We start from the raw sequence: 26,379 nt of genomic DNA, 5'->3' as shown, positions 1-26,379 counted from the left end.
TCGCTCATCGTTTTCCTTCATTCATTGGCTGGGAACTCCAAGGAGTCAGCCGGAAACTGCATTTCCAGTGCTGGGTTAGTTTGCTTTGCCTTTGGTGCATTCTGAGCTTCTTGTGTTGCTCACCTTGGCTTCCAATAATTATAAGACATTTCCTTGCGTACTATGCTCAGGTCCCACACGGTATCAAATGGATAGTCTTAGGTTTCCTTGGAAACGAAACAGACAGACGCACACACACATACACACAACATATGTGCATACACAGCAGTGTACCTTCAGGTAAAAGAAGTGAACACTGTTCCCTTTAAAAATAAACTTCCCTGTGTTGTGTGTGGTATATGTATGCATGCCAGTGTGTGTATGTACACATGTGTGTGTGTGTGCATGTGTGCATATGAACGTGGAGGTCAAAGGCTCACTGCTCTCCCCTTTATTTGAGACAAGGTCACTGTGTCTCTAATTACAGGCTGCTGAGTTCAGCCAGATAATTATTCATAAGGATGGAAGGATGTTTAAGCTTTACTCTCAGTTTTTGAAACGTAACTGCCAAACTGGAGCTTCATCCGTGACGCTATTTCCTACAAACGAGAAGAAAGGGGCAGCACAGGTTTTTGTTTTGTTTTTTAATGGGCAAAGAGGCCAGAAATATTTCTCCAGAGCTGTGTGACTGTAGGCTAGAGGAGAGTGGAGCTTCGGGACCAGTCACGCTGGGTTCACATTCTGCTTTTACCATTTACTTGTGAGTTACATGACTTAAGATCTTAGGTTATTAATTACTTCAAATGCCAATGGGTTTTTGTTTTTTGTTTTTCTTCTGTTTTTTTGCAAATATGAAAGTTATTAAAAATAAGCTAGCCAGTACGGTGGTACACACCTTTAATCCCAGCACTCCAGAAGCAAATGTAGGCAGGTTACTGTGAGTTCGAGGCCAGCCTGGTCTCTATAGTCAATTCCAGGACAGGCAGAACTACTGTCTTAAAAAATTAAGAGTAAGCTAATATTGTATATTGTATATTTATATTATACATTGCCCACCACAGAAACAAAACCATGCTTGGTTTACAGCTGGCACCTAAAGCTTTTAATTGCCACCTCAAGTTCATGGTCACATGGTGTTAATGTTACAAAAATGTTCTTTCTTCTCTATCTGACCAGTAATGAAAACTCGTCATGGTGCTGAATACTCACAATTCATTTACTTATGCTCTTTGATTTTGGAAGACCATGTTATCAGAGAGACTGGACAGGGACTGTTATATTTTCCTTAAACCTTAAATGTCCAGTCCTTTGCCCATCAACAAAATGACATGATCTGCAGAATAAATATGTGATATCCAAAAATAGCTTTGAGCGATTTCAAAATAATAAAAAGGAACACAATGCATTTGGTTGCTAAGGGAAACCAATTCTGTTGCTTCAGCCTGGAAATAAATTAAAACAGCTTTTTAGGGGTTGGATTGATGGCTCAGTGGTTAAACACACTGCTCTAGCAGAGGACCCAGATCCGATTTCTAACACCAACATGATGGCTCACAACCATCTCTAACACAAGCTTCCAGGCATCTGAGGCCTCCTTCTTCAGCCTCTGAGGGCATTAGGCATACCAGCAGTGCACAGACATTTATGTGGGAAATGCGAACACATATGAAATAGTGTTAAAAATAAATTAAACAGTGTGCCACACCAAACAATTCTCTAGAACTGAGGTAAACTTATGGTTTAGAGACACCAGAGACCTCAGAGTGTTTCGGTTGCTTACAACCAGAGCCTGTCCTGGCCATCTGCCCTGACCCACATTCTCAGATGAGCTCAGAAACCTGGGGACAGGGAGAACTATTTGATACATTCACATATGCACACATATATACCATCAATGTATGAACTGTTGTTTGTTTGTTTGTTTGTTTTCTCAAGACAGGGTCTTTGTACACAGCTTTGACTGTCCTGGAATGCATTATGTAGACGAGGCTGGCCTCCATTTCAGAGATATACCTGTCTCTGCCTTCCAATTGCTGGGATTCAAGGTGCGTGCCACTACACCTGGCTGTGAATCGCATATATATATATATATATATATATATATATATATATACACACACACACACACATATACATACATATATATACACACATATATATAGTTTATGTTATGTACATATATGTATATAATGTATATATACAACTGTGAAATCATAGTCGCAATCAAGATTCTGAATGGACCCACCACTTTGTGGAAAACTCTGGCTGTTCTGATAATTGGGGTATTATTCTTGGTAGGACGCACCATCCTACCCAAGGAGTTCTCTCATTTAAAATAACACCCGCCATGAGAAACCCGTGAGAAACTTTCCTTTGCTAAGCTCATGAAGAAATTGAATTCAGGGAGGGAACCCAGGGAAGAGTAACACGAATTCCTTTGTCTTCGTGTAAATGTATCAAGGATGCAAATGGATGTGTTAAAATTATATATAAATATCTATTAAAAATAAATAGCTGTACTATAATGTCACATTGACAATTAAAAGCTGCAAGACTTTAGAGTGGTATATATTAAATGTGACAGCAGATTTCTCTAAGTAAGGGATGACTGCATAGCCTGCTTCCCCAGTGGTGTGTCTGGGTTGCCGTTCGTGGGGACAATAATGTAAAAAACAATGACGAAAGTCTAGGTATTTACAACTTTAGCTTTCTACTAAAAAAGGTGAAAAAGCCATCATCTTCTCTTCGTCATGAAGACATTAATGGTTTATAACAAATTCTCCAAGAGCAAAAGGAGCAAACATACAGCTGGGCCTCTGCACGGTGCTTTTCATGACCACAGATCCAACCAGCTATGGATCAGAATTAAAAGATCCCATCTGTATTGAACAAACTAGATGTCTTTTCTTGTCATCATTCCCTGAGCTGCACAGAAAGCAACCATTCCCAGTGTAGTAGGCAGCATGAGCAATCTAGAGATGCTATGATAAGGGAAAGAGCTGGTTAGATGGCTCAGTGGGTGAAGATGCTTGCTGACAAGCCTGAAGACCTGAGTTCGATTCCCCAAATCTACATGGTAGAAAGACAGAACAGACTTCTGCATGGTGGATGTGAACATATTCACATTCAATAAGAAAGTATACAGGAGAATGTGTGCAGGTCATATGCCTCTGTGTGTGTGTGTGTGTGTGTGTGTGTGTGTGTGTGTGTGTGTGTGAGAGAGAGAGAGAAACTTCAGCGTTGATGGATCTTCTGACCCTTGGGGGACGCTGGGACACACCCCCAGGGGCACTGAGGGCTTTCTATTGTCAGGAGCTGCCTTTCAGCACCGGACAGATGAGACCAAGCCAAGTCATAAACAACAAAATGGCTCATCTGAACACATCAGTGTGTTTGAAAAGCCAATCCTCATAGTCACAAAGACAAAGCAAGCATCCCCACACAGCCATGTCTTTGTTTGTAGCTCATTTTCTTTGAAAAAAATCTTGTAGTTATGGTGACGTTTCAACTGAACAAAGAATAGTTTTCTGTAATAGTGGAACTGGCTTTAATATTTTTACTTTTTAGGGCAATAGTAGACACAACATAGAGAGACATAAAGTGTGCAGTTCTATCACCGTTCTCCATCTCCACATGCATTTGTTTTTAAAAGTATTTGCTACATTTATTTTGTGTGTGTGCACACGTGCGTGCAACCCTATGTGTGCACAGCATGTATGCCAGAGTGTGAGAGTAGGTCTTGGGAACTGCTTGGGAACTGTTCTTCTTCCCGTGTGAGGCCTGGGGAATCAAACTCAGGCAGTCAAGGCTGGAGGGCAAGCGCCTTACCCACTGAGCCATCTCACCTATTTGATTTTAAGCCCAGACTGATAAATGTATGAATAACTTTGGTGTTTTTTGGAAACATGGTGTCAAAATGGCAGCATTATCTCAATTTGTGTTTTTTCCTGGAGAAAATTTAAGTCCAAGTTGTCACAAAGGACAAAACGTATTGGCTTAATTAAGCCATTTGTGGTCACTCCAGTCCATTCTTTAATTAACTACTTATCTTTTTTTTTTTTATATTTTTATTACATATTTTCCTCAATTACATTTCCAATGCTATCCCAAAAGTCCCCCATAGCGCCCCCCACTTCCCTTCCCACCCATTCCCATTCTTTTGGCCCTGGCATTCCCCTATATTGGGGCATATAAAGTTTGCAAGTCCAATGGGCCTCTCTTTCCATTGATGGCCGACTAGGTCATCTTTCGATACATATGCAGCTAGAGACAAGAGCTCCGGGGTTCTGGTTAGTACATCATGTTGTTCCAACAATAGGGTTGCAGATCCCTTTAGCTCCTTGGGTACTTTCTCTAGCTTCTCCATTGGGAGCCCTGTGATACATCCAATAGTTGACTGTGAACATCCACTCCTGTGTTTGCTAGGCCCCGGCATCATCTCACAAGAGACAGCTATATTTGGGTCCTTTCAGCAAAATCTTGCTAGTGTATGCAATGGTGTCAGCATTTAGAAGCTGATTATGGGATGGATCCCTGGATACGGCAGTCTCTAAATGGTCCATCCTTTCATCACAGCTACGAACTTTGTCTCTGTAACTCCTTCCCTGGGTGTTTTGTTCCCAATTCTAAGAAGGTGCACAGTGTCCACACTTTGGTCTTCATTCTTCTTGAGTTTCATGCGTTTAGCAAATTGTATCTTATATCTTGGGTATCCTAAGTTTTGGGCTAATATCCACTTATCAGTGAATACATATTGTGTGAGTTCTTTTGTGATTGTGTTACTTCACTCAAGATGATGCCCTCCAGGTCCATCCATTTGGCTAGGAATTTCATAAATTCATTCTTTTTAATAGCTGAGTAGTACTCCATTGTGTAAATGTACCATAATTTCTGTATCCATTCCTCTGTTGAGGGACATCTGGGTTCTTTCCAGCTTCTGGCTATTATAAATAGGGCTGCTATGAACATAGTGGAGCATGTGTCCTTTTTACCGGTTGGGACATCTTCTGGATATATGCCCAGGAGAGGTATTGCTGGATCCTCCGGTAGTACTATGTCCAATTTTCTGAGGAACCGCCAGACTGATTTCCAGAGTGGTTGTACAAGCTTGCAATCCCACCAACAATGGAGGAGTGTTCCTCTTTCTCCACATCCTCGCCAGCATTTGCTGTCACCTGAATTTTTGATCTTAGCCATTCTGACTGGTGTGAGGTGGAATCTCAGGGTTATTTTGATTTGCATTTCCCTGATGATTAAGGATGTTGAACATTTTTTCAGGTGCTTCTCTGCCATTCGGTATTCCTCAGGTGAGAAATCTTTGTTCAGTTCTGAGCCCCATTTTTTAATGGGGTTATTTGACTTTCTGGAGTCCACCTTCTTGAGTTCTTTATATATATTGGATATTAGTCCCTTATCTGATTTAGGATAGGTGAAGATCCTTTCCCAATCTGTTGGTGGTTTTTTTGTCTTATTGATGGTGTCTTTAGCCTTGCAGAAGCTTTGTAGTTTCATGAGGTCCCACTTGTCAATTCTCGATCTTACAGCACAAGCCATTACTGTTCTATTCAGGAATTTTTCCCCTGTGCCCATATCTTCAAGGCTTTTCCCCACTTTCTCCTCTATAAGTTTCAGTGTCTCTGGTTTTATGTGAAGTTCCTTGATCCACTTAGACTTGACCTTAGTACAAGGAGATAGGAATGGATCGATTCGCATTCTTCTACATGTTAACAACCAGTTGTGCCAGCACCATTTGTTGAAAATGCTGTCTTTCTTCCACTGGATGTTTTTAGCTCCCTTGTCGAAGATCAAGTGACCGTAGGTGTGTGGGTTCATTTCTGGGTCTTCAATTCTATTCCATTGGTCTATTTGTCTGTCGTTATACCAGTACCATGCAGTTTTTATCACAATTGCTCTGTAGTACAGCTTTAGGTCAGGCATGGTGATTCCTCCAGAGGTTCTTTTATCCTTGAGAAGAGTTTTTGCTATCCTAGGTTTTTTGTTATTCCAGATGAATTTGCAGATTGCACTTTCTAATTCGTTGAAGAATTGATTTGGAATTTTGATGGGGATTGCATTGAATCTGTAGATTGCTTTTGGCAAGATAGCCATTTTTACAATGTTGATCCTGCCAATCCATGAGCATGGGAGATCTTTCCATCTTCTGAGATCTTCTATAATTTCTTTCTTCAGAGACTTGAAGTTTTTATTATACAGATCTTTCACTTCCTTAGTTAGAGTCACGCCAAGATATTTTATATTATTTGTGACTATTGAGAAGGGTGTTGTTTCCCTAATTTCTTTCTCAGCCTGTTTATTCTTTGTGTAGAGAAAGGCCATTGATTTGTTTGAGTTAATTTTATATCCAGCTACTTCACCGAAGCTGTTTATCAGGCTTAGGAGTTCTTTGGTGGAATTTTTAGGGTCACTTATATATACTATCATATCATCTGCAAAGAGTGATATTTTGACTTCATCTTTTCCAATTTGTATCCCTTTGATCTCCTTTTGTTGTCGAATTGCTCTGGCTAGGACTTCAAGTACAATGTTGAATAGGTATGGAGAAAGTGGACAGCCTTGTCTAGTCCCTGATTTTAGAGGGATTGCTTCAAGCTTCTGACCATTTACTTTGATGTTGGCTACTGGTTTGCTGTAGATTGCTTTTATCATGTTTAGGTATGGGCCTTGAATTCCTGATCTTTCCAAGACTTTTATCATGAATGGGTGTTGGATCTTGTCAAATGCTTTTTCCGCATCTAAGGAGATGACCATGTGGTTTTTGTCTTTGAGTTTGTTTATATACTGGATTACGTTGATGGATTTCCGTATATTGAACCATCCCTGCATCCCTGGGATGAAACCTACTTGGTCAGGATGGATGATTGTTTTGATGTGTTCTTGGATTCGGTTAGCAAGAACTTTATTGAGGATTTTTGCATCAATATTCATAAGGGATATTGGTCTGAAGTTTTCTATCTTTGTTGGGTCTTTTTGTGGTTTAGGTATCAGAGTAATTGTGGCTTCATAGAATGAGTTGGGTAGAGTACCTTCTGTTTCTATTTTGTGGAATAGTTTGTGAAGAACTGGGATTAGATCTTCTTTGAAGGTCTGATAGAACTCTGCACTAAACCCATCTGGTCCTGGGCTTTTTTTAGTTGGGAGACTATTAATGACTGCTTCTATTTCTTTGGGGGATATAGGGCTGTTTAGATCATTAACCTGATCTTGATTCAACTTTGGTACCTGGTATCTGTCTAGGAACTTCTCCATTTCATCCAGGTTCTCCAGTTTTGTTGAGTATAGCCTTTGGTAGAAGGATCTGATGGTGTTTTGGATGTCTTCAGGATCTGTTGTTATGTCTCCTTTTTCATTTCTGATTTTGTTAATTAGGATGCTTTCCCTGTGCCCTCTAGTGAGTCTGGCTAAGGGTTTATCTATCTTGTTGATTTTCTCAAAGAACCAGCTCCTTGATTGGTTGATTCTTTGAATAGTTCTTCTTGTTTCCACTTGGTTGATTTCGCCCCTGAGTTTGATTATTTCCTGCCGTCTACTCCTCTTGGGTGAATTTGCTTCCTTTTGTTCTAGTGCTTTTAGGTATGTTGTCAAGCTGCTAATGTGTGCTCTCTCTAGTTTCCTTTTGGAGGCACTCAGAGCTATGAGTTTTCCTCTTAGAAATGCTTTCATTGCGTCCCATAAGTTTGGGTATGTTGTGGCTTCATTTTCATTGAACTCTAAAAAGTCCTTAATTTCTTTCTTTATTCCTTCCTTGACCAAGATATCATTGAGAAGAGTGTTGTTCAGTTTCCACGTGAATGTTGGCTTTCTATTCTTTATTTTGTTATTGAAGATCAGCCTTAGTCCATGGTGATCTGATAGGATGCATGGGACAATTTCGATATTTTTGTATCTGTTGAGGCCTGTTTTGTGACCAATTATGTGGTCAATTTTGGAGAAGGTACCATGAGGTGCTGAGAAGAAGGTATATCCTTTTGTTTTAGGATAGAATGTTCTGTAGATATCTGCCAGATACATTTGATTCATAACTTCTGTTAGTTTCACTGTGTCCCTGTTATTTTCTGTTTCCATGATCTGTCCATTGGTGAAAGTGGTGTGTTGAAGTCTCCCACTATTATTGTATGAGGTGCAATGTGTACTTTGAGTTTTACTAAAGTTTCTTTAATGAATGTGGCTGCCTTTGTATTTGGAGCATAGATATTCAGGATTGATAGTTCCTCTTGGAGGATTTTACCTTTGATGAGTATGAAGTGCCCCTCCCTGTCTTTTTTGATGACTTTGGGTTGGAAGTCAATCTTATCAGATATTAGAATGGCTACTCCAGCTTGTTTCTTCATACCATTTGCTTGGAAAATTGTTTTCCAGCCTTTCATTCTGAGGTAGTGTCTATCTTTTTCTCTGAGATGAGTTTCCTGTAAGCAGCAAAATGTTGGGTCTTGTTTGTGTAGCCAGTTTGTTAGTCTATGTCTTTTTATCGGGGAGTTGAGTCCATTGATATTAAGAGATATTAAGGAAAAATAATTGTTGTTTCCTGTTATTTTTGTTGTTAAAGTTGGCATTCTGTTCTTGTGGCTGTCTTCTTTTAGGTTTGTTGAGGGATTACCTTCTTGTTGTTTCTAGGGCGTGGTTCCTGTCCTTGTATTGGTTTTTTTCTGTTATTATCCTTTGAAGGGCTGGATTCGTGGAGAGATAATGTGTGAATTTGGTTTTGTCGTGGAATACTTTGGTTTCTCCATCTATGTTAATTGAGAGTTTGGCTGGGTATAGTAGCCTGGGCTGGAATTTGTGTTCTTTTAGTGTCTGTATAACATCCATCCAGGATCTTCTGGCTTTCATAGTCTCTGGTGAAAAATCTGGTGTAATTCTGATAGGCTTGCCTTTATATGTTACTTGGCCTTTTTCTCTTACTGCTTTTAGTATTCTATCTTTATTTAGAGCATTTGTTGTTCTGATTATTATGTGTCGGGAGGTATTTCTTTTCTGGTCCAGTCTATTTGGAGTTCTGTAGGCTTCTTGTATGTTCATGGGCATCTCTTTCTTTAGATTTGGGAAGTTTTCTTCTATAATTTTGTTGAAGATGTTTGCTGGTCCTTTGAGTTGAAAAATCTTCATTCTCATCCACTCCTATTATCCGTAGGTTTGGTCTTCTCATTGTGTCCTGTATTTCTTGGATGTTTTGAGTTAGGATCTTTTTGCATTTTACATTTTCCTTGATTGTTGTGCCGATGTTCTCTATGGAATCTTCTGCACCTGAGATTCTCTCTTCCATCTCTTGTATTCTGTTGCTGATGCTGGTATCTATGGTTCCAGATTTATTTCCTAGGGTTTCTATCTCCAGTGTTGCCTCATTTTGGGTTTTCTTTATTGTGTCTACTTCCCTTTTTAGGTCTAGTATGGTTTTGTTCATTTCCATCATCTGTTTGGATGTGTTTTCCTGTTTTTCATTAAGGACTTCTACCTGTTTGATTAGGTTATCCTGTTTTTCTTTAAGGATTTGAAACTCTTTAGCTGTGTTCTCTTGCAATTCTTTAAGGGATTTTTGTGCTTCCTCTTTAATGTCTTCTACCTGTTTACCAGTGTTCCTTTGTATTTCTTTAAGTGTGTTATTAAAGTCCTTCTTGAAGTCCTCTACCATCATCAGGAGATATGCTTTTAGATCCGTGTCTAGCTTTTCCCGTGTGTTGGGGTGCCCTGGACTGGGCGAAGTGGGAGTGCTGGGTTCTGATGATGGTGAGTGGTCTTGGTTTCTGTTAGTAAGATTATTACGTTTACCTTTCGCTATCTGGTAATCTCTGGGGTTAGTTGTTGTCGTTGTCACAGTTTAAAGATTGGAGCAGAAGCTGTGTTCCACTCACCAGCAGTCTCAAAATCCTGTGGCGGGGGTCGTGGGTAGCTGGCAGTACTCTGGTGCTGGTCCAGCCGGAAGAGGCCTGTGGTCCTACTCAGGCCGGTTTTCTGCTTCCCTAACTAATGCAGTCTCAGGTCCCGCGCAATTGGATTGGAGCAGAAGCTGTGTTCCACTCTCCAGAAGTCTTAAGATCCTGTGGTGGGTGTTGTGGGTAGCTGGCGAGTGTCAGCCGACCCTGCGCCCTAGCTACCCTGGTGCTTTTCTGACCGGAAGAGGCTTGTGGCCCTATGTAGGCCGGATTTCTCCCTCCCCAACCAAAGCAGTCTCAGGTCCCGCGTGATTGGACTGGAGCAGAAGCTGTGTTCCACTCACCAGCAGTCTCAAAATCCTGTGGCGGGGGTCGTGGGTAGCTGGCGGGTGTCAGGCAACCCTGCGCTCCAGCTACCCCGGCGCTGATCCGGCTGGATGAGGCCTGTGGCCCTACTCAGGCTGGTTTCTGCTTCCCTAACTAATGCAGTCTCAGGTCCCTCGCGCAATTGGATTGGAGCAGAAGCTGTGTTCCACTCACCAGAAGTCTTCAGATCCTGTGGCGGGTGTTGTGGGTAGCTGGCGAGTGTCAGCCGACCCTGCGCCCTCGCTACTCCGGTGCTTTTCTCAACTACTTATCTTTTAAAAGATTTATTTGTTTTTATTTTCTGTGTATGCCTGAGTGTTTGCCTGTGTGCATGTATGTACATTATATATATGCCTGGTGCCCCTGAGCATGAGCTGCCATATGGGTTCTGGCAACTGAATGCAGGTCCTCTGCAAGAGCAGCCAGCTGTCCTGGAACTTGCTCTGCACACTAGGCTGGCCTTGAACTCAGAGATCCATCTGCCTCTGTCCCCTGAGTGCTGGCATCAAAGGCAGGTGCTACCACCCGACCCGACCCCCACCCCAACTCTATGCAGCCGGTGCTCTTAACCTCTAAGCCATCTCTCCAGCCCCAGCTCATTCTTTTAAACTTATCAGAGCAAATATCTTGGCAATGGTGCTGCTTTATGGAAGCGTTCTTTTTCAACACATGTGGCAGGTTTTACCCAGAGATTTCTTTACCACCACCCACCCATTTCAATGATCCCTTTCCATATGGTTTACCAGGCACTCACCACAGCTAATTACATCTGACTGACCCATGGGTGCCAATCACCATTGCCACAGAAAATGTAGGGCCATTCCCAGGCAACAGGCAGCAATACCAAGGTGGAGCCGCAGGTCCCACACATACACCACCACTATATGGAGTAGTATTTTTATCCTGTGTGCAGGGTTAAAAAAAAATCCTTCAACAGAAGGATGTTAGTGAAGTTTCCTCAGCATGGAATCATCTCAAATTGATGAAATGTTCTTACCTGGGGAGGAACACACTTTCCACCACGTAGAAATCTTGCATGAGGACATCGCGTTCTGGCTTGGACGTGAGGTTGCCCACTGTGTATCCTATTCCCAGTTGGATAGCACCTTTAATAGCTGATGATGCCGTCTGCAGAAAGAAACACAGGGGGCCATGTTAGCTTTGAGGGCTTTGTTCAAGGTAACAGGCAGCAAACTGGAGGGTGAGGCTACTTTCTCCTTCTTCTTCCCAAATGGCAGAAAGCTGGGGCTTAGTAGAATCTGTTAAGATCCTTCTCCTTGGGTGACTTCTTACACGGACTGTGGAGTGTCGTCCCCACCCCACCCCCCATGGGCTCATGTATTTGGCCACTTGGGCCCAGTTGCTGTTTTGGGAGGATGTAGAACCTTTGGAAGATGAACTTGCTGGTGACATAGGCCATTGGGAGTTCCTATTCAAGTTCTGCTTCCAGTCCCGTTTTCTGTGCCTATCTAGCTGTAGGTGAAGAGTTCCACCGTATGCCTCCAGTGCCACCTACCTGCTCCTCCATCCCTTCACAGCCATGATGACTGAGCTCTCTGAGACCAGGAGCCATAATGGGTGCCCCTCTCTTAAGTTGCTGAGGCCAGGGATTTCGGTCATCATGCCCCACCATGGGATTATGTGATATCTTGCATTCAAAATGTATTTACAGTTAAGAGGCTGTACTTTTTATCTTTCTTTTACTAAGAACTTGTGAACATCATGGAACACTTTCAACAAGGAGCATTATCGTTTCTACTCAAAAGTAAATAGTATAGTTGAATTTATTTTTTTAAAAAATCTGATGCTCTCCCTGCAACATACTTGTGGATGAGTAAGAATACTTTTTCTCCATAAGAACCAATAGAGCTCAGAATTGACCCCCCTCCCCTGCCAGTTGAGGGATGGGACCACCCACCCAACTCAAAAATATTAACCCAGAATTGCTCTTGTCTAAAGTGACAAAGAGTGGAGCAGAAACTGAAGGAAAGGCCATCCAGAGACTGCCCCACCTAGGGATCCATCCCACCTGCAGACACCAAACCCAGACTCTACTGCTGATACCAAGAAACGCTTGCTGACAGGAGTCTGGTATGGCTGTCTCCTGAGAGGTTCTTCCAGAGCCTAGCAAATACAGAGGTGGAGGCTCGCAGCTAACCATTGAACAGGGTCCCCAATGGAGGAGTTGGAGAAAGGATTGAAGGAGCTGAAGGGGTTTGCAACCACATAGGAAGAACAACAATATGAACCAACCAGACCCCTCAGAGCTCCAAGGGACTAAACCACCAATCAAAGAATATACATTGAGGGTCCCCATGGCTCTAGCTGCAGACGTAGCAGAGGATAGACTTGTTGGGCATCAATGGGAGGGGAGGCCCTTGGTCCTGTGGAGACTTGATGCCCCAGAGTAGGGGGATACTAGGGTGGTCAGGTGGGAGTGGGTGGGTGGGGGGAGCACCCTCATAGAGGCAAGGGGGATGGGAAGAGGATAGGGTCCTTGCAGAGGGGAAACCGGAAAAGGGTTTCTTTCAAGATTTGGAATGTAAACAAATAAAATAACAAAAAAGGACACACACACACACAACTGATAGAGAAAAAACTGGAGCTTTTGGTGTTCACACAAAATTTAGTTTTGAAAATTGCCTATTGCTTTTGGCAATGATCTATAATTAAGTTATTTTTCATTGATCTGTGAAAAAAGATAGAGTACTGATGAGTGATAAAGCATGCAGCAGAAGGACAATTGTTTTTCGGGACAGAGTATCTTTGTGTTTAGCCTTGGCTGTTTTGGAACTCGCTCTGTAGACCAGGCTGGCCTCGAACTCACAAAGATCCACCTGCCTCTGCCTCTCAAGTGCTGAAATTAAAGGTGTGTGCAACACTGTCTAGTAACACTGATATATATTTTTTTAATTTACTAGTGTTTTAATATTTTCATAATGAAACAGATGCTATTAAATTAGGGAATTAATGTGTACACACATACATCTGTCCTAGTGAGTACATGTGAATAGGGTGTTTTTGTTTTTGTTTTTGCATGTGTACTCTTGGGAATCAAACCCAGGATCTTCACACACACACACACACACACACACACACACACACACACACACACCATGCTCCATGAATGATAGCTAGGGCTAGATAAGAGAGACCTTTCTAAAATAACAACAACAAAACAAAATGAAATCAAAGTTAGAAGAGATTCCATATATTTATATACTTATATATACATCATTTATTTGTGTGCATGTGGTGGGCTGTGTGGGGTCAGAGACAAGGTTCTTGGTGTCGTCTCCTTCCAACTTGACTTTGAGGCAGGGTCTCTCTTTTTGTTTCTACCTCTGTGCTGCTCACACAGGCTTCTGGCTGAGCCTCCTGCCTCTGCCTCCCATCTGGCAGAGCAGTGACAGGCCTATAGTCACCAGTTTCTATATCTGGTTTTTGTTTTGTTTGTTTTAATACATGTTTTTCAGGGATTGGACTCAGGCTATCAGGTTTGCACCTCTGACATGTCTCATTGGCCATAGAATATGTTGTTTTGTGTCCATTTCTCTCTCTCTCTCTCTCTCTCTCTCTCTCTCTCTCTGCCTATGCATATGTGCATATGTGTGTGGAGGTCAGAGGTTGGCACTGAATGTCTTCTTTGGTTGTTATTCACCTTATGTTTTGAGACACTGACCAGGGAAGTTGACTGACTCAGCCCCAGGAGTCTGCCTGCCTCTAGCTCTCCAAAGCTGATTGTACTTACTAACTCTGGCATTTTATTTGGGTCCTAGGATCTGAACTTACGTGTGTGTGCTTGTGCTGTCGGCACTTTACCGAGCTGTTTCCTCAACACCTTGGTACACTGTTCTCAAGGGTTTGCATGTTCTATCTTTCTATGTCTGGTAGCGCTAACGCAGAACCACAAACCACAGCAGAAAAACAATCAATAAGTTAAATGCTGATTCTTAACTGGAGGCATTTGGTAATGTCTGCGAGGTTTTTTGTTTTTGTTTTTTGTTTTTGTTATCATAACTGGTGTGTTGTGGGTGCTGCAAGCATCAAGTGGGTCTAAGCATCCCGTGCTTCACTGAAAAGCTCTCTACCACAGAGAGTTAGCCATCCCCAAACATCAATGGTTCCATGGTTGAGAAACTCAGACTAAAATGAATGGAATAAAGATTATCCAGTATATTCAAAAGGAAATACTTTCTTTTTTTCCCAGGCAATAGTTTATAAATCCAACACTAATCCCCAACTTCCTTTATTATTTTTATTTCTTCATGCTTTTTTTTAATATCAAAGAATATCTCTTCCTAAAATGTTTTTCTTGATTGTATTAGGGATAACTACCTCCAGCTTTCTGGAGGGTCTGTTCTGTCTCTTGTCCACTGGCTTCTCATAGTTTATCTTCTGTAATTGAAGAATTCCCTACAAGGTTCATTCATGACCTAGACTCCTTTGCTGTTGTCACCATGGTAACAGTCACCTATGCCTCTCGGGTCTTCTCAATCTGTTTAGATGCTATTCCACCATCATGGACATATGGCACTATTTCAGAATCTGTCTCCCCTGTATCCAATATCTAGTTCTTTTCCTAAGGCCCTGTCATCTTCAGTCATCCAGGACTGAGCACCCAGACAGACATCTAACAGGGGGTGAACCTCAAATTAACTCTTGTTGAATTTGCCTGAAATGACCTCCCACAGTCAACCAGCACTGTTCAGCAGCTTCCACATACAAAAGAGCAACTCCTCAAACTATCATTTAAGCATTTTGCTTGCTTCGCTCTGAACATCTGTCATCCTTCTCCTGAGAACAACGATCCAAGTGTTGGACCGTGCAGAACACAGGAAAGTGTCTTGATTTTTTTTTTTATATCCTTTGACTTAAGATCATAGGAAGCAAGATACAAAAGACTGAGACTCAAGTGCATCTAGTGCCTGAAAAAAAAAAAGCAAACTTGTTATTTTAATATTCCTTCCCTGCATTCTGCGATGCTACTAGTTGTCAGTGGTGTCAGCTGTCAACGGTGACCTTTTGTACGGATAGTGCTGAATTCAGAAGGCCCAGATGGATTTCTTTAATTTTAACCCTGTACAGAGATTCAAAAGCCATTTCTTCTCCTACTTGACACTCAGGGCGGTATGTCATAAGATCCATGCTTTTCAGAGGAACCAGCACCCTAGAATGTTCTGTCTGGGCCTAACACAGACCACATGCCTCGGTGCGTTTTGCATTCTGTGCCCATACTTGATGCTGTTTTCCAGAGCCATGAGAGCAGTCTTTTATCACAGTGTGCAGGTTTGTCAGCAGAGAGTACCATGTTCCTTGTTGTCCCTGCCCTGGAAACAGAAGGCAGTCTCAGCTGCCCTAGTCTGTAACTCTGGCCAGACCCCTCAGTCCTCAGGGGTTGGGAGTGTTTCTGGAAATGCTCCTGGCTTGAATGTTGGGTCATATCCCTGGAATTTGTGAAGCAGAACTTTGGGAATAAGGAGATAAAGTAATGTCCTCTTACTCTAAGGAACACCAAACCCCAGCAACCTTTCTGCTATGGAATGCGCTTAAGTTTTGAGTTCTTGAAGGAATGAGAACCCCACTGGCATGTTTAATTAAATAAGCAGAACAAGAAAAAGAAAAAGAAAAAAAAAAAGGAAATTGTAATTATATCAATCTCATTTCATGCCTCTTAAAGATCAAGTGCTTGGGTGAAAGAAATAATAGCACAGTAATAAATAGAAATAAGCCAGTCATTTTTTGAGCAACTCATTTGTGCCAGACACAGCATAGATAGTGATAATTTCACTGATGTGACCACGCACACATTTCCCCAAGGCTTACGAGGTTCTCAGTGCCCTTGACTGATGCTGACTCTTTTATCCTCACGGTAACTTTGAGAGGTAAGTGACACTTGGTAAGCAGCTCCAACGTGAAAATTTGAAATCCAGAATGCTCCACCATTGGGAACAATCAATAGTGTTATCAACAGTATGTATCTGTGATATGGCGATCATAGCTGCTTTCCAGCATCTCAGGGATTCTGGGTACAGACAATTGCCACAAGAGGAAAATCCCACACCCAAATTCCCATGAGGGCCACTACCAAACAAGACCTGGAGCAGAGCAATTTATTCATTGTCACAGGTTAAGAGAGAGTCTACCACCCGATCAAGATGCTTAGAAATTGTCTTTAGGCTAAGCATATAGAAAATCAATGACATATAAATAAATTTATGTTCAGTCTTGGCTTATATCCACAAGCTTCCTCATTATGCACATGCAAATATTCCCAAATCCTATATCCAAAACATGTCCCAAGAATTTGGGGTAAAGCTTTTCCATCCTGTATTACAGCCTCCAGTTCCTGGACTCGGGTGTGTTTAGCAGCTTTGTATAAGGTGAGGACACAGATCTAGGACTTGAGCCAGGGCTGGCTGAGGTATATCCAACCATACTCTGTGGTCTCTAAAAGCAGAGTCCCTTAATGCCCTTACCCAAGTAGCTGAGCTTGGTGACAGTGGACAGTGATTCCCTCTACAGCGGTACACTTAGTGCTCAGCATAGTTAGGTGACTTCCCCAAGTCTCTCTGCAGGTGTGTGACACAGTCTGACCACCAGGTGCAGACTGCTTCCATATCTGTTTTTTTCCAAATGGCCCAAGAATCAAAGTTGGAAGTTCTCTTAAGTCTAGATGTTTGACCCCAGCAAGGGAAGGAGCATCAAAGGAGCCATTCTTTTGGATGAAATGAGATAGAAATGTTTAATTAGCTGCTAATCACACCCAACCACAGGCAAGCCAAAGGCTTACACCCCTCTTGGGAGACCACGTCATTAGCATTGCTGGTAACATGGGGTGTTATTAATACGAAATGGTGTCTGGCTGCCTCGGTAAATGGGACCCCACATGCTTCCTGTTCCTAACTTCTGGGCAAAAATGAAACGCTTTAACAAGGGTATAATTACATAGCATCCTGCCTGCTTCATGGAAATCCATGCTTGCGTTCACAGTGACACATGCTGTTTCTTAGGCCACCAGCAGCAAAGGTCCCACCATTTGTCATTTCCCATTGGACATGTCTTAGCTTCATGTTCAGCAAGATGTGCTGTAGAGCTGAAATCCCTTTGGAACCTTGTATGTATGTGTGTATGATTATCAGATCAGTAAGTCATCATGATGGCAAAGGATGCTCAGCATGAACTATTGGTGGAAGCTCTCCTACAACCAGCCATTCTCTCCCCACAATTCGGAAGCCTTAGGGCTCTTTCCTTTCTTCGAGATACCAGCAAGACTTCGGTGAGCTAACAGCTTCCATGCATTCCGGGCTACTTAAGTTTTCACCACCAGGCTCTTGCCTGCTGTGTCCCCAAAGTACTGGAACATGACCATTCCCTGTTCCAACTCCAGGGGAAACCATTGGTTCCTTTAATAGAGGCTTAATATGGGCTTAGATTCAGAACACAGCAACAGGATCTATTTTTAATCCTGGACCTCACAGGGATAAATGGAGGCCATATGTTGCCTGGATACCAAGCATGTGATACCTAGAGAAAGATAGGGCTGCAAAACATCGCAGAGGCAAATCACTTGTTTATTTCCATAGCTTGTTCAGGTATGATGTCAGTACTAAGGAAAGTGGATGTCAGCTTGCATTCATGTGACACTGCAGCTTCTAAAGCTTTGTCCATAGAGGTGGGGACTAAACACAGTGCTTTGCTCATGCTAGGCAAGCGCTCTACCACTGAGCTACATCGCTGGCCCTCAAAGCACCATCTTTTAATGATTACCTCATCAACAGAGATGTCAGATGGCTAGGGAGTCATGGTGTCCATTGCATAGATCAAATTGGATCTGGGAATTAACTTGCTCTAGATACCACTGCATGTGGGACCTGAATGAATGAGTCCCCGATCTTCTAGAAGGCTCGAAGCTCAATGCTCTAATCATTCATTGAACATGAGTTTACACACCTGCTTAATGTGTGATGTTTCTCTGCAGAAGATGGAGCTGACAGGTGCTGGGAAGCACTTGAACAATGGAGTGCTGAGCATCTTAACAGTCAGAGGAAATGTCTACAGAGATCCACCATAAGGAAAGCAATGACCCCCATGACTGGTTACAGGGAACTGCTTCCTATAAAGCATTGTCCATGAAATCGGATCACTTAATAGGCCATCTGATGTCACTGGCTTTGAAAGGAAGAATTAAAACACTTCATGGCAACAGCAGTTTTCTCCCCTCAGGCTCTCTGAACTAATTATGAGATTACAGCTTGGATACATGTTGCTAGAGAGATTTGCTTCATGACTACAAATGTATTCATGTTATTACTTTTCTTGAAACCTCTGAAAGAGCTCTCAGCATCCTTGCTCTAGGAGCAAGTCCAAATCTCACACAGCTTGTCTCTGGAAGCCATCTTTTAATCTGACCTCCTCCATTCTGCTTCTTGATATTCAGGATACACATGATGAGAAGATGGCACAGCCAGGGCCCAGTCTGTCGTTGAGTAAGGACATCTAGAGAGTCTAACGCTACATCAGAGATGTTTGTTGACAAGGTCTCTTCTTTTACAGGGCCATAGAAAGTAGGTATAGAACATGCCTCTGTGGCAAGATGGCCATCTGAGTCAGGGCAGGGAGATTTCCACTACTGTCCCTCACTTTGGTGGTTCAAGTCCAGCTCTGGGTCTCTCTCCTGTCCCTGCAGCTGTGCTCAAGAAGCAAGGCTCTGTCTTCTCATTTGTCTCAAGGAGAAAAGTAAGGAAAGAAAAAGGGCCAGATGTCAGACATCTGGTTCTAGAAGTGTGGCACAGAGGTGGCAAGATGCTATAGGAAGAGAATGTTGACATCCTGAGGGCCCTACTACTCTATGTACTAGACAGACTCCTCTATCACAGGCCTGCCCTGGCATTTCCCCATCACTGTCCTTGGCAAAGGAGAGTTGCTGTTACCACGTCATACAGTCGGCTGCTGGTCATTTAACCAAGATCTAAGAGCCCAAGATTGGGCTAGGCATTGGATAATGCTTGGATCAAAGAATCATGTCTCTTGCTCTCATGGTTTGGGGGTAGGGGAAGACACATTAAACAAAGATATGTCTATAACAACATACAGTAATCAGTGGCAGGAAGACCAGCATGACATTATTGGGATTAGGAGGCTGGAGATCCACAGATGATGGCAGCCACAGAAGCCAACCCAGAGAGGGTTCTAGGTTGAGGCTTGAGCGGCCACAATGATTCGGATAGCAGGTCATGTCACTAGAAATTGGTCTTATGTTTATCATGTGTCAGGCAATTAATTCTCTACAAATCAGGGAAGTCAAAGTGGCCTAAACAGAATCTGTGTCCTTAACAAAATGACAATAAGGACTTTCATGTGGTAGGAAAAGATCCCGTTAGGGTGCCAAGGAAGCTCATTTTCAGGAGTAGAAGAAACAGTTGCAGAGATCTGGAAGCAAAACACCATGGGCAACAGGTAGAGAGCTGGCACTGGGGCTGGAAAGGCTAGACAGCTGTAGATCTGGTTCCCCGAAGGCAGCCTAAGGGTGTGATGGGTTTCAGTTGTGTTGGTCCACAGATGGCAAAAACCAGTGAAGGATTTTATGTGGGGAAGTGGTGTCTAATTTGAAAGGCTCACTGGAGGCTGTGCGGAGAACAGATTGGAGGGATGGTAGGAGGGAAAGTGATTAGGATGTGCTTGCTTGGTTCATATGGGGATGGCAATGACCTAGGGAAGTCTAATGTACAAGACGGGCAGAAGAGTGGAATGTGAGACAGATTTTGAAGACAGCCAGCCAGCCAGACAGACAGGGTTTGCTGTGAGCTAGAAATGAGGGAGAAAAAAAGCACCAAGAGCAGCTCAGGACACTTTTCTTGATCAGTTCTGACACAAGTGTGCTTACTTTTCCTAATCAGGAGAGGACAGAGTGCAGAAGGAATGTACTTGGGGGGAAAATGAAGAATCCTGTTTGAGGTGACACGCCGGTCAGGAGTTCAGAGTGAACGTTTGGCTTGGTATTGGAGTTAAAGGTTGTCTGTAGAGGTGGTACTGAAAACCAAGGGTCAGGAGGAGGTACCCCAATCAGGGAGCAGCAAAGAAGGGCCCCCAAATTAGCAACACCTAGGGTAGTGGGATAACGCTTAAGGGAAGGTAGCCTTAGTGGCATAGAGGGAGGAGTTTGAAGGAGGGCTGACCACAATCTCAACAAAAGGCTCTTTCATTCCCCACAGGAATGGGGGAACATCAAGAACCATGGGTTAACCTTCTTAGAATTGGGAACAAAACACCCATGGAAGGAGTTACAGAGACAAAGTTTGGAGCTGAGACAAAAGGATGGACCATCTAGAGACTGCCATATCCAGGGATCCATCCCATAATTAGCCTCCAAACGATGATACCATTGTATACACTAGCAAGCATTTGCTGAAAGGACCCTGATATAGCTGTGTCTTGTGAGACTATGCCAGGGCCTAGCAAACACAGAAGTGGATGCTCATAGTCAGCTATTGAATGGATCACAGGGCCCCCAATGGAGGAGCTAGAGAAAGCACCCAAGGAACTAAAGGGATCTGCAACCCTATAGGTGGAACAACATTATGAACTAACCAGTACCCCAGAGCTCTTGACTCTAGCTGCATATGTATCAAAAGATGGCCTAGTTGGCCATCACTGGAAAGAGAGGCCCATTGGACAGGCAAACCTTATATGCCCCAGTACAGGGGAACACCAGGGCCAAAAACTGGGAATGGGTGGGTAGTGGAAAAATGGGAAGTGGGGGGGAGGGTATGGAGGACTTTTGGGATAGCATTGGAAATGTAATTGAGGAAAATACGTAATAAAAAAATATTAAAAAAAAAGAACCATAGGTTAAAATTTCCCTGTTCTTATTCAAGTTAGGGATTCGCAATTAAACTCCAATCTGAATTAAGACTATTTAACAAAGTGACTTACTGTAATTAAACCATCATAACAAAAACTGTTCTGTAACATGGAAAAGTAAAACATTATGTTATATCTAAGCATAAGCATGCAAAACAAATCTAATGAAGTTTGGAGAAACGTGTGTAGCCACAGAGAAAACTCAGAGGAAAGATACCCGAATGGACATCATGTCTGTACTGGTGTGTGTGTGTGTGTGTGTTGGGGGGGGGGCGTGTAGACCTGGGATTTGTTTCTTTTTCTTCTCTTAAGGTTTGCAATGCTATAAACCCATGTAGCCATTAGACTGTTAGGTAACAACACAAAAGGCTGAGCCATATCTCCACTGTTTCTCTAACTGTATTCTGGGGTGGAACTACCTTTGCTCAGATGAAATCTACAGCAGGTCTCGGACCTGTCTATTTGTTGACTCAGAATAAAACTGCTCCTGGTCATACCTGGGCCACAGAGCCATAAAAAACAGCCTCACATCAGCATGTGCTCTGCTTTATCTAGCTCAGTAACAGCCAGATTTGGGTGTGCTTTCAGTGGGATCCATCCTTTCTCCAGCGTGCTGGGCATCTGTAGGCATCTAACAGGAGGAGGGGGAAGGGCTTTTCTTCTCTTTTCTGTTGGATTTTGGAAGGTCCCCTGTGAGGAGCTCAGTTGTAAGATGTCTCAGACATATGCATAGCTTCTTGTTGGGTGCTTTCACAAGATTTGTAATTACCCCCCTATCAATGGCCACTACATTCTCATATTTAGGGGGGGAAAAACCCACCCCACATCACATCTCTTCTGGCTAGTATTTTTTTTTTTTGCAGCTGTTTCTAAGCTCCCTCTGCATTTCAAAAAGAGAAGGTATAAATTATAGACAGTTTGTTGTGCTGGTGACAAGCCAGAGATCCTCCTGTTTACACAAATCAACAAAGGTCAAACTAAATCATTAACAACTGCTTGGAGTTTCCTGGTCTCCACAGCCACAGAAGCCAGGCCTCTCTTCTTCTCTTTCTCCATTTGTTTTTTTTTTAACACTCTATCGCCACCCCAGGTCCTGTTCTCCCACCAACCCCTCCACAATGTCTCTGTTTATGACAACAGCTAGGAAGGACAGGTTCCCTCTGCCATCACTAGGTCCACGAGTGACTTCCTCGTGTTCTATGACCTCCATGGTAGGCAACTACTTTTCTGATACAATTTTTTTTGCAGCCATCTACCTTTTTCAAAATAAGACTATTGTAGCCTCGTTTTAATGAGGCCCCTTTCTGGGCTCCCATTCTGTGTGGCGAACTGCCTTGAGATAAGGTCATTCTGACACAGTGGGCACAAAACAACCTGGGAAGAGCCCAAGGCAAACATACTTTCTATGTAATTTCCCCTTTTCATCAACACGCTTTTCAACAGGGTTCCAGTGTTTGGCGGAGGAGCTATTTTGTCAAATGTTGGTAATGGTAAATGGTAGAAAAGATATTGCCTGGGTTTCTTTGAGTCAGCTCTACCTCCTTGGTAACCCTGCCAGAGAGGTCTACTTCCTGGAAAGGAAAAGCATGCGTGTTACACAAACATTCCTCATTAAGAGAAGGCTGACCTCTTAAGGGATGTGTCATTCCGCAGTGGTGAATTAGGCACACTCAATTGCCCTTAAGGAAATATGCCAACAATTGCAAATGGAACTCATGATTTAGGACAGTGTGCCATTATAAATGCTACTATACTGTTTTTTTTTTTTTTTTTTAACAAACGTTACAGTTTAAATGGAAGATATTCATCATAAATACTGCACAATATATTCTTAAAATTTTTTATTAGATATTTTATTTACATTTCAAATGCTATCCCAAATACCTATCCCCTATCCCCTCCCCCCCTGCCCTGCTCCCCTACCCACTCACTCCCACTTCTTGGCCCTGGTGTTCCCCTGTACTGAGGCATATAAAGTTTGCAAGACCAAGGGGCCTCTCTTCCCAATGATGGCCGGCTAGGCCATCTTCTGCTACATATGCAGCTAGAGACACGAGCTCTGTGGGGGTACTGGTTAGTTCATATTGTTGTTCCTCCTATAGGATTGCAGACCCCTTCAGCTCCTTGGGTGCTTTCTCTAGATCCTCCATTGGGGACCCTGTGTTCCATCCAATAGATGACTGTGAGCATCCACTTCTGTATTTCCCAGGCACTGGCATAGCCTCACAAGAGACAGCTATATCAGGGTCCCTTCAGCAAAATCTTGCTGGCATATGCAATAGTGTCTGCATTTGGTGTCTGATTATGGGATGGACCTCCGGCTGCACAATATATTCTTTATAGCATTCTTACACACCAGGGAAGAAAATTACACATGTTCATGTATTCAAATAGGAACAGTATTTGACACAAACACAAATTTACATTCAGTAGTGAAAAATAAGGATTGACATTTATTTTCCAACTTTCTAAAGCCAACCAAAATTAAATCCCACAAAATTTTAGAATGTTCCATTTCCTGAAAATGGAGCTGTCAATTTTAAAGCTAAAACATTACCTAACACGAATCTCTATGGGGGGCCGATGTTACAAACGTTTCTTACAGATGTTGCTATTCGCTTTCAGCATCCAGTCTTCCTCATTTACCATCTGCTGTTAGTAAAGGGTCACTTTGCCCCTGAGGTGACACCTTGAAGATTATGGAGATGATTTTGATTGTTTGACTGGGAGAGAGTTCCTGCCATCTGTCGGTTAGAGGCCAGTGGTGTGCTCAACACCCCACAGGTACACTGATGATCCTTATAACAGAGTTACCCCAAAGCCGATAATCTGGCAGAGGCAAGGATGATCTCCATTCTGTTACTGGGAGAGAAATCAGCAGGGAAATGGCTTCAGCCATTATCATTGGCATTCTCGTCTTCATACGTAATAGAGCCCATGTTCCAAGTGCCTATCACTTATGAACCTACATGCAGACGTCCTTGACTTGATTCAAAATGCTCTCAAAGCTGAAAAGCAAATGCTTACATAGAAAGCACTGCTTAACCTAAAAAAAAAAAAAAAATCCATCCGACTGTGGCCCATGTTCACTGAGTGAAGGTTAAGCAATCCCGAATCATAGAAAGTCAACCACAAATGTCCCCACTTCCCCTCCCTGCATGCGAAGGTTAACTCTAATTAACCGTTTAGTATGTATCTGAGGTATTTCCCTCAATACAGTGAAAATACATACATGTGCACACTGGAAATGAACATATGCTTATCATGTGTGCAGACACGGTATTGCAAAATGTAAGTTAATAAAAAGTGGGATCCTAGTATTTCGGTTTTGTTGCAACTTGGCTCATTCACACATTAGCCTTCTGTGTCCAACTATACAAACTTTGTGTGCCAGGCTTCGAATCTGGAATGTTCCCCACAGGCTCAGGATCCCAGCGCTTGCTTCCCAGCTATGGCTCTATGGATCTTTTAGGAATTGAGCCTCATGGATGGCTCCAGCTTTGGCCTGACCCCATATGGAAAAAGCTGTCATATCTGTTCCTGCTGCCATGGACTGAGCTTCTCTGCTGTTTTCTGGACCATGATAGACTGGGACTCTGAAACCAATAACGACAAAACAAACCTCTCCCGACCCCCCTAGGTTGCTTCTGATAGGTACTTAGTCACAGCATTACCAATCTAACCGACACATTATAGTCAGTGGTTAGAGTTTTCTTTTTTTTTTTTTTTTTTTGTTTTATTAATCTTTTTTTTTTTTTATACTTTTAATTTTTATTTTATGTTGTATTCTTTTTTTTTTTTATATTTTTATTACATAATTTCCTCAATTACATTTCCAATACTATCCCAAAAGTCCCCCATAGCGCCCCCCACTTCCCTACCCACCCATTCCCATTCTTTTGGCCCTGGCATTCCCCTATATTGGGGCATATAAAGTTTGCAAGTCCAATGGGCCTCTCTTTCCAGTGATGGCCGACTAGGCCATCTTTCGATACATATGCAGCTAGAGACAAGAGCTCCAGGGTTCCGGTTAGTACATCATGTTGTTCCAACAATAGGGTTGCAGATCCCTTTAGCTCCTTGGGTACTTTCTCTAGCTTTTCCATTGGGAGCCCTGTGATACATCCAATAGCTGACTGTGAACATCCACTCCTGTGTTTGCTAGGCCCCGGCATCGTCTCACAAGAGACAGCTATATTTGGGTCCTTTCAGCAAAATCTTGCTAGTGTATGCAATGGTGTCAGCGTTTAGAAGCTGATTATGGGACGGATCCTTGGATACAGCAGTCTCTAAATGGTCCATCCTTTCATCACAGCTACGAACTTTGTCTCTGTAGCTCCTTCCCTGGGTGTTTTGTTCCCAATTCTAAGAAGGTGCACAGTGTCCACACTTTGGTCTTCATTCTTCTTGAGTTTCATGCGTTTAGCAAATTGTATCTTATATCTTGGGTATCCTAAGTTTTGGGCTAATATCCACTTATCAATGAATACATATTGTGTGAGTTCTTTTGTGATTGTGTTACTTCACTCAAGATGATGCCCTCCAGGTCCATCCATTTGGCTAGGAATTTCATAAATTCATTCTTTTTAATAGCTGAGTAGTACTCCATTGTGTAAATGTACCATAATTTCTGTATCCATTCCTCTGTTGAGGGACATCTGGGTTCTTTCCAGCTTCTGGCTATTATAAATAGGGCTGCTATGAACATAGTGGAGCATGTGTCCTTTTTACCGGTTGGGACATCTTCTGGATATATGCCCAGGAGAGGTATTGCTGGATCCTCCGGTAGTACTATGTCCAATTTTCTGAGGAACCGCCAGACTGATTTCCAGAGTGGTTGTACAAGCTTGCAATCCCACCAACAATGGAGGAGTGTTCCTCTTTCTCCACATCCTCGCCAGCATCTGCTGTCACCTGAATTTTTGATCTTAGCCATTCTGACTGGTGTGAGGTGGAATCTCAGGGTTGTTTTGATTTGCATTTCCCTGATGATTAAGGATGTTGAACATTTTTTCAGGTGCTTCTCTGCCATTCGGTATTCCTCAGGTGAGAATTCTTTGTTCAGTTCTGAGCCCCATTTTTTAATGGGGTTATTTGACTTTCTGGAGTCCACCTTCTTGAGTTCTTTATATATATTGGATATTAGTCCCTTATCTGATTTAGGATAGGTGAAGATCCTTTCCCAATCTGTTGGTGGATTTTTTGTCTTATTGATGGTGTCTTTAGCCTTGCAGAAGCTTTGTAGTTTCATGAGGTCCCACTTGTCAATTCTCGATCTTACAGC

The 26,379-nt window shown here is 42.7% G+C and overlaps 1 protein-coding gene across 1 annotated transcript in view; it reads right to left on the bottom strand.

Moving 5' to 3' along the window:
- Window positions 1-26,379, bottom strand: part of Pip5k1b (phosphatidylinositol-4-phosphate 5-kinase type 1 beta) — a 271,358-nt gene that overhangs the window by 96,872 nt on the left and 148,107 nt on the right. Inside the window, exon 4 of the mRNA XM_085833913.1 lies at window positions 11,230-11,360. Within this exon, the coding sequence (XP_085690039.1) occupies window positions 11,230-11,360 (131 nt within the window). The remainder of the gene's footprint in view (window positions 1-11,229; window positions 11,361-26,379) is intronic.

The sequence above is a fragment of the Mus caroli genome, unplaced genomic scaffold (genome assembly GCF_978045245.1).
Source record: "Mus caroli unplaced genomic scaffold, Mus_caroli_1 scaffold_20, whole genome shotgun sequence".
NCBI classification, from domain to species: Eukaryota; Metazoa; Chordata; class Mammalia; order Rodentia; family Muridae; genus Mus; species Mus caroli.
Note: the sequence above shows the minus strand (reverse complement) of the source record. Positions and strands in the feature narration are given on the sequence as shown.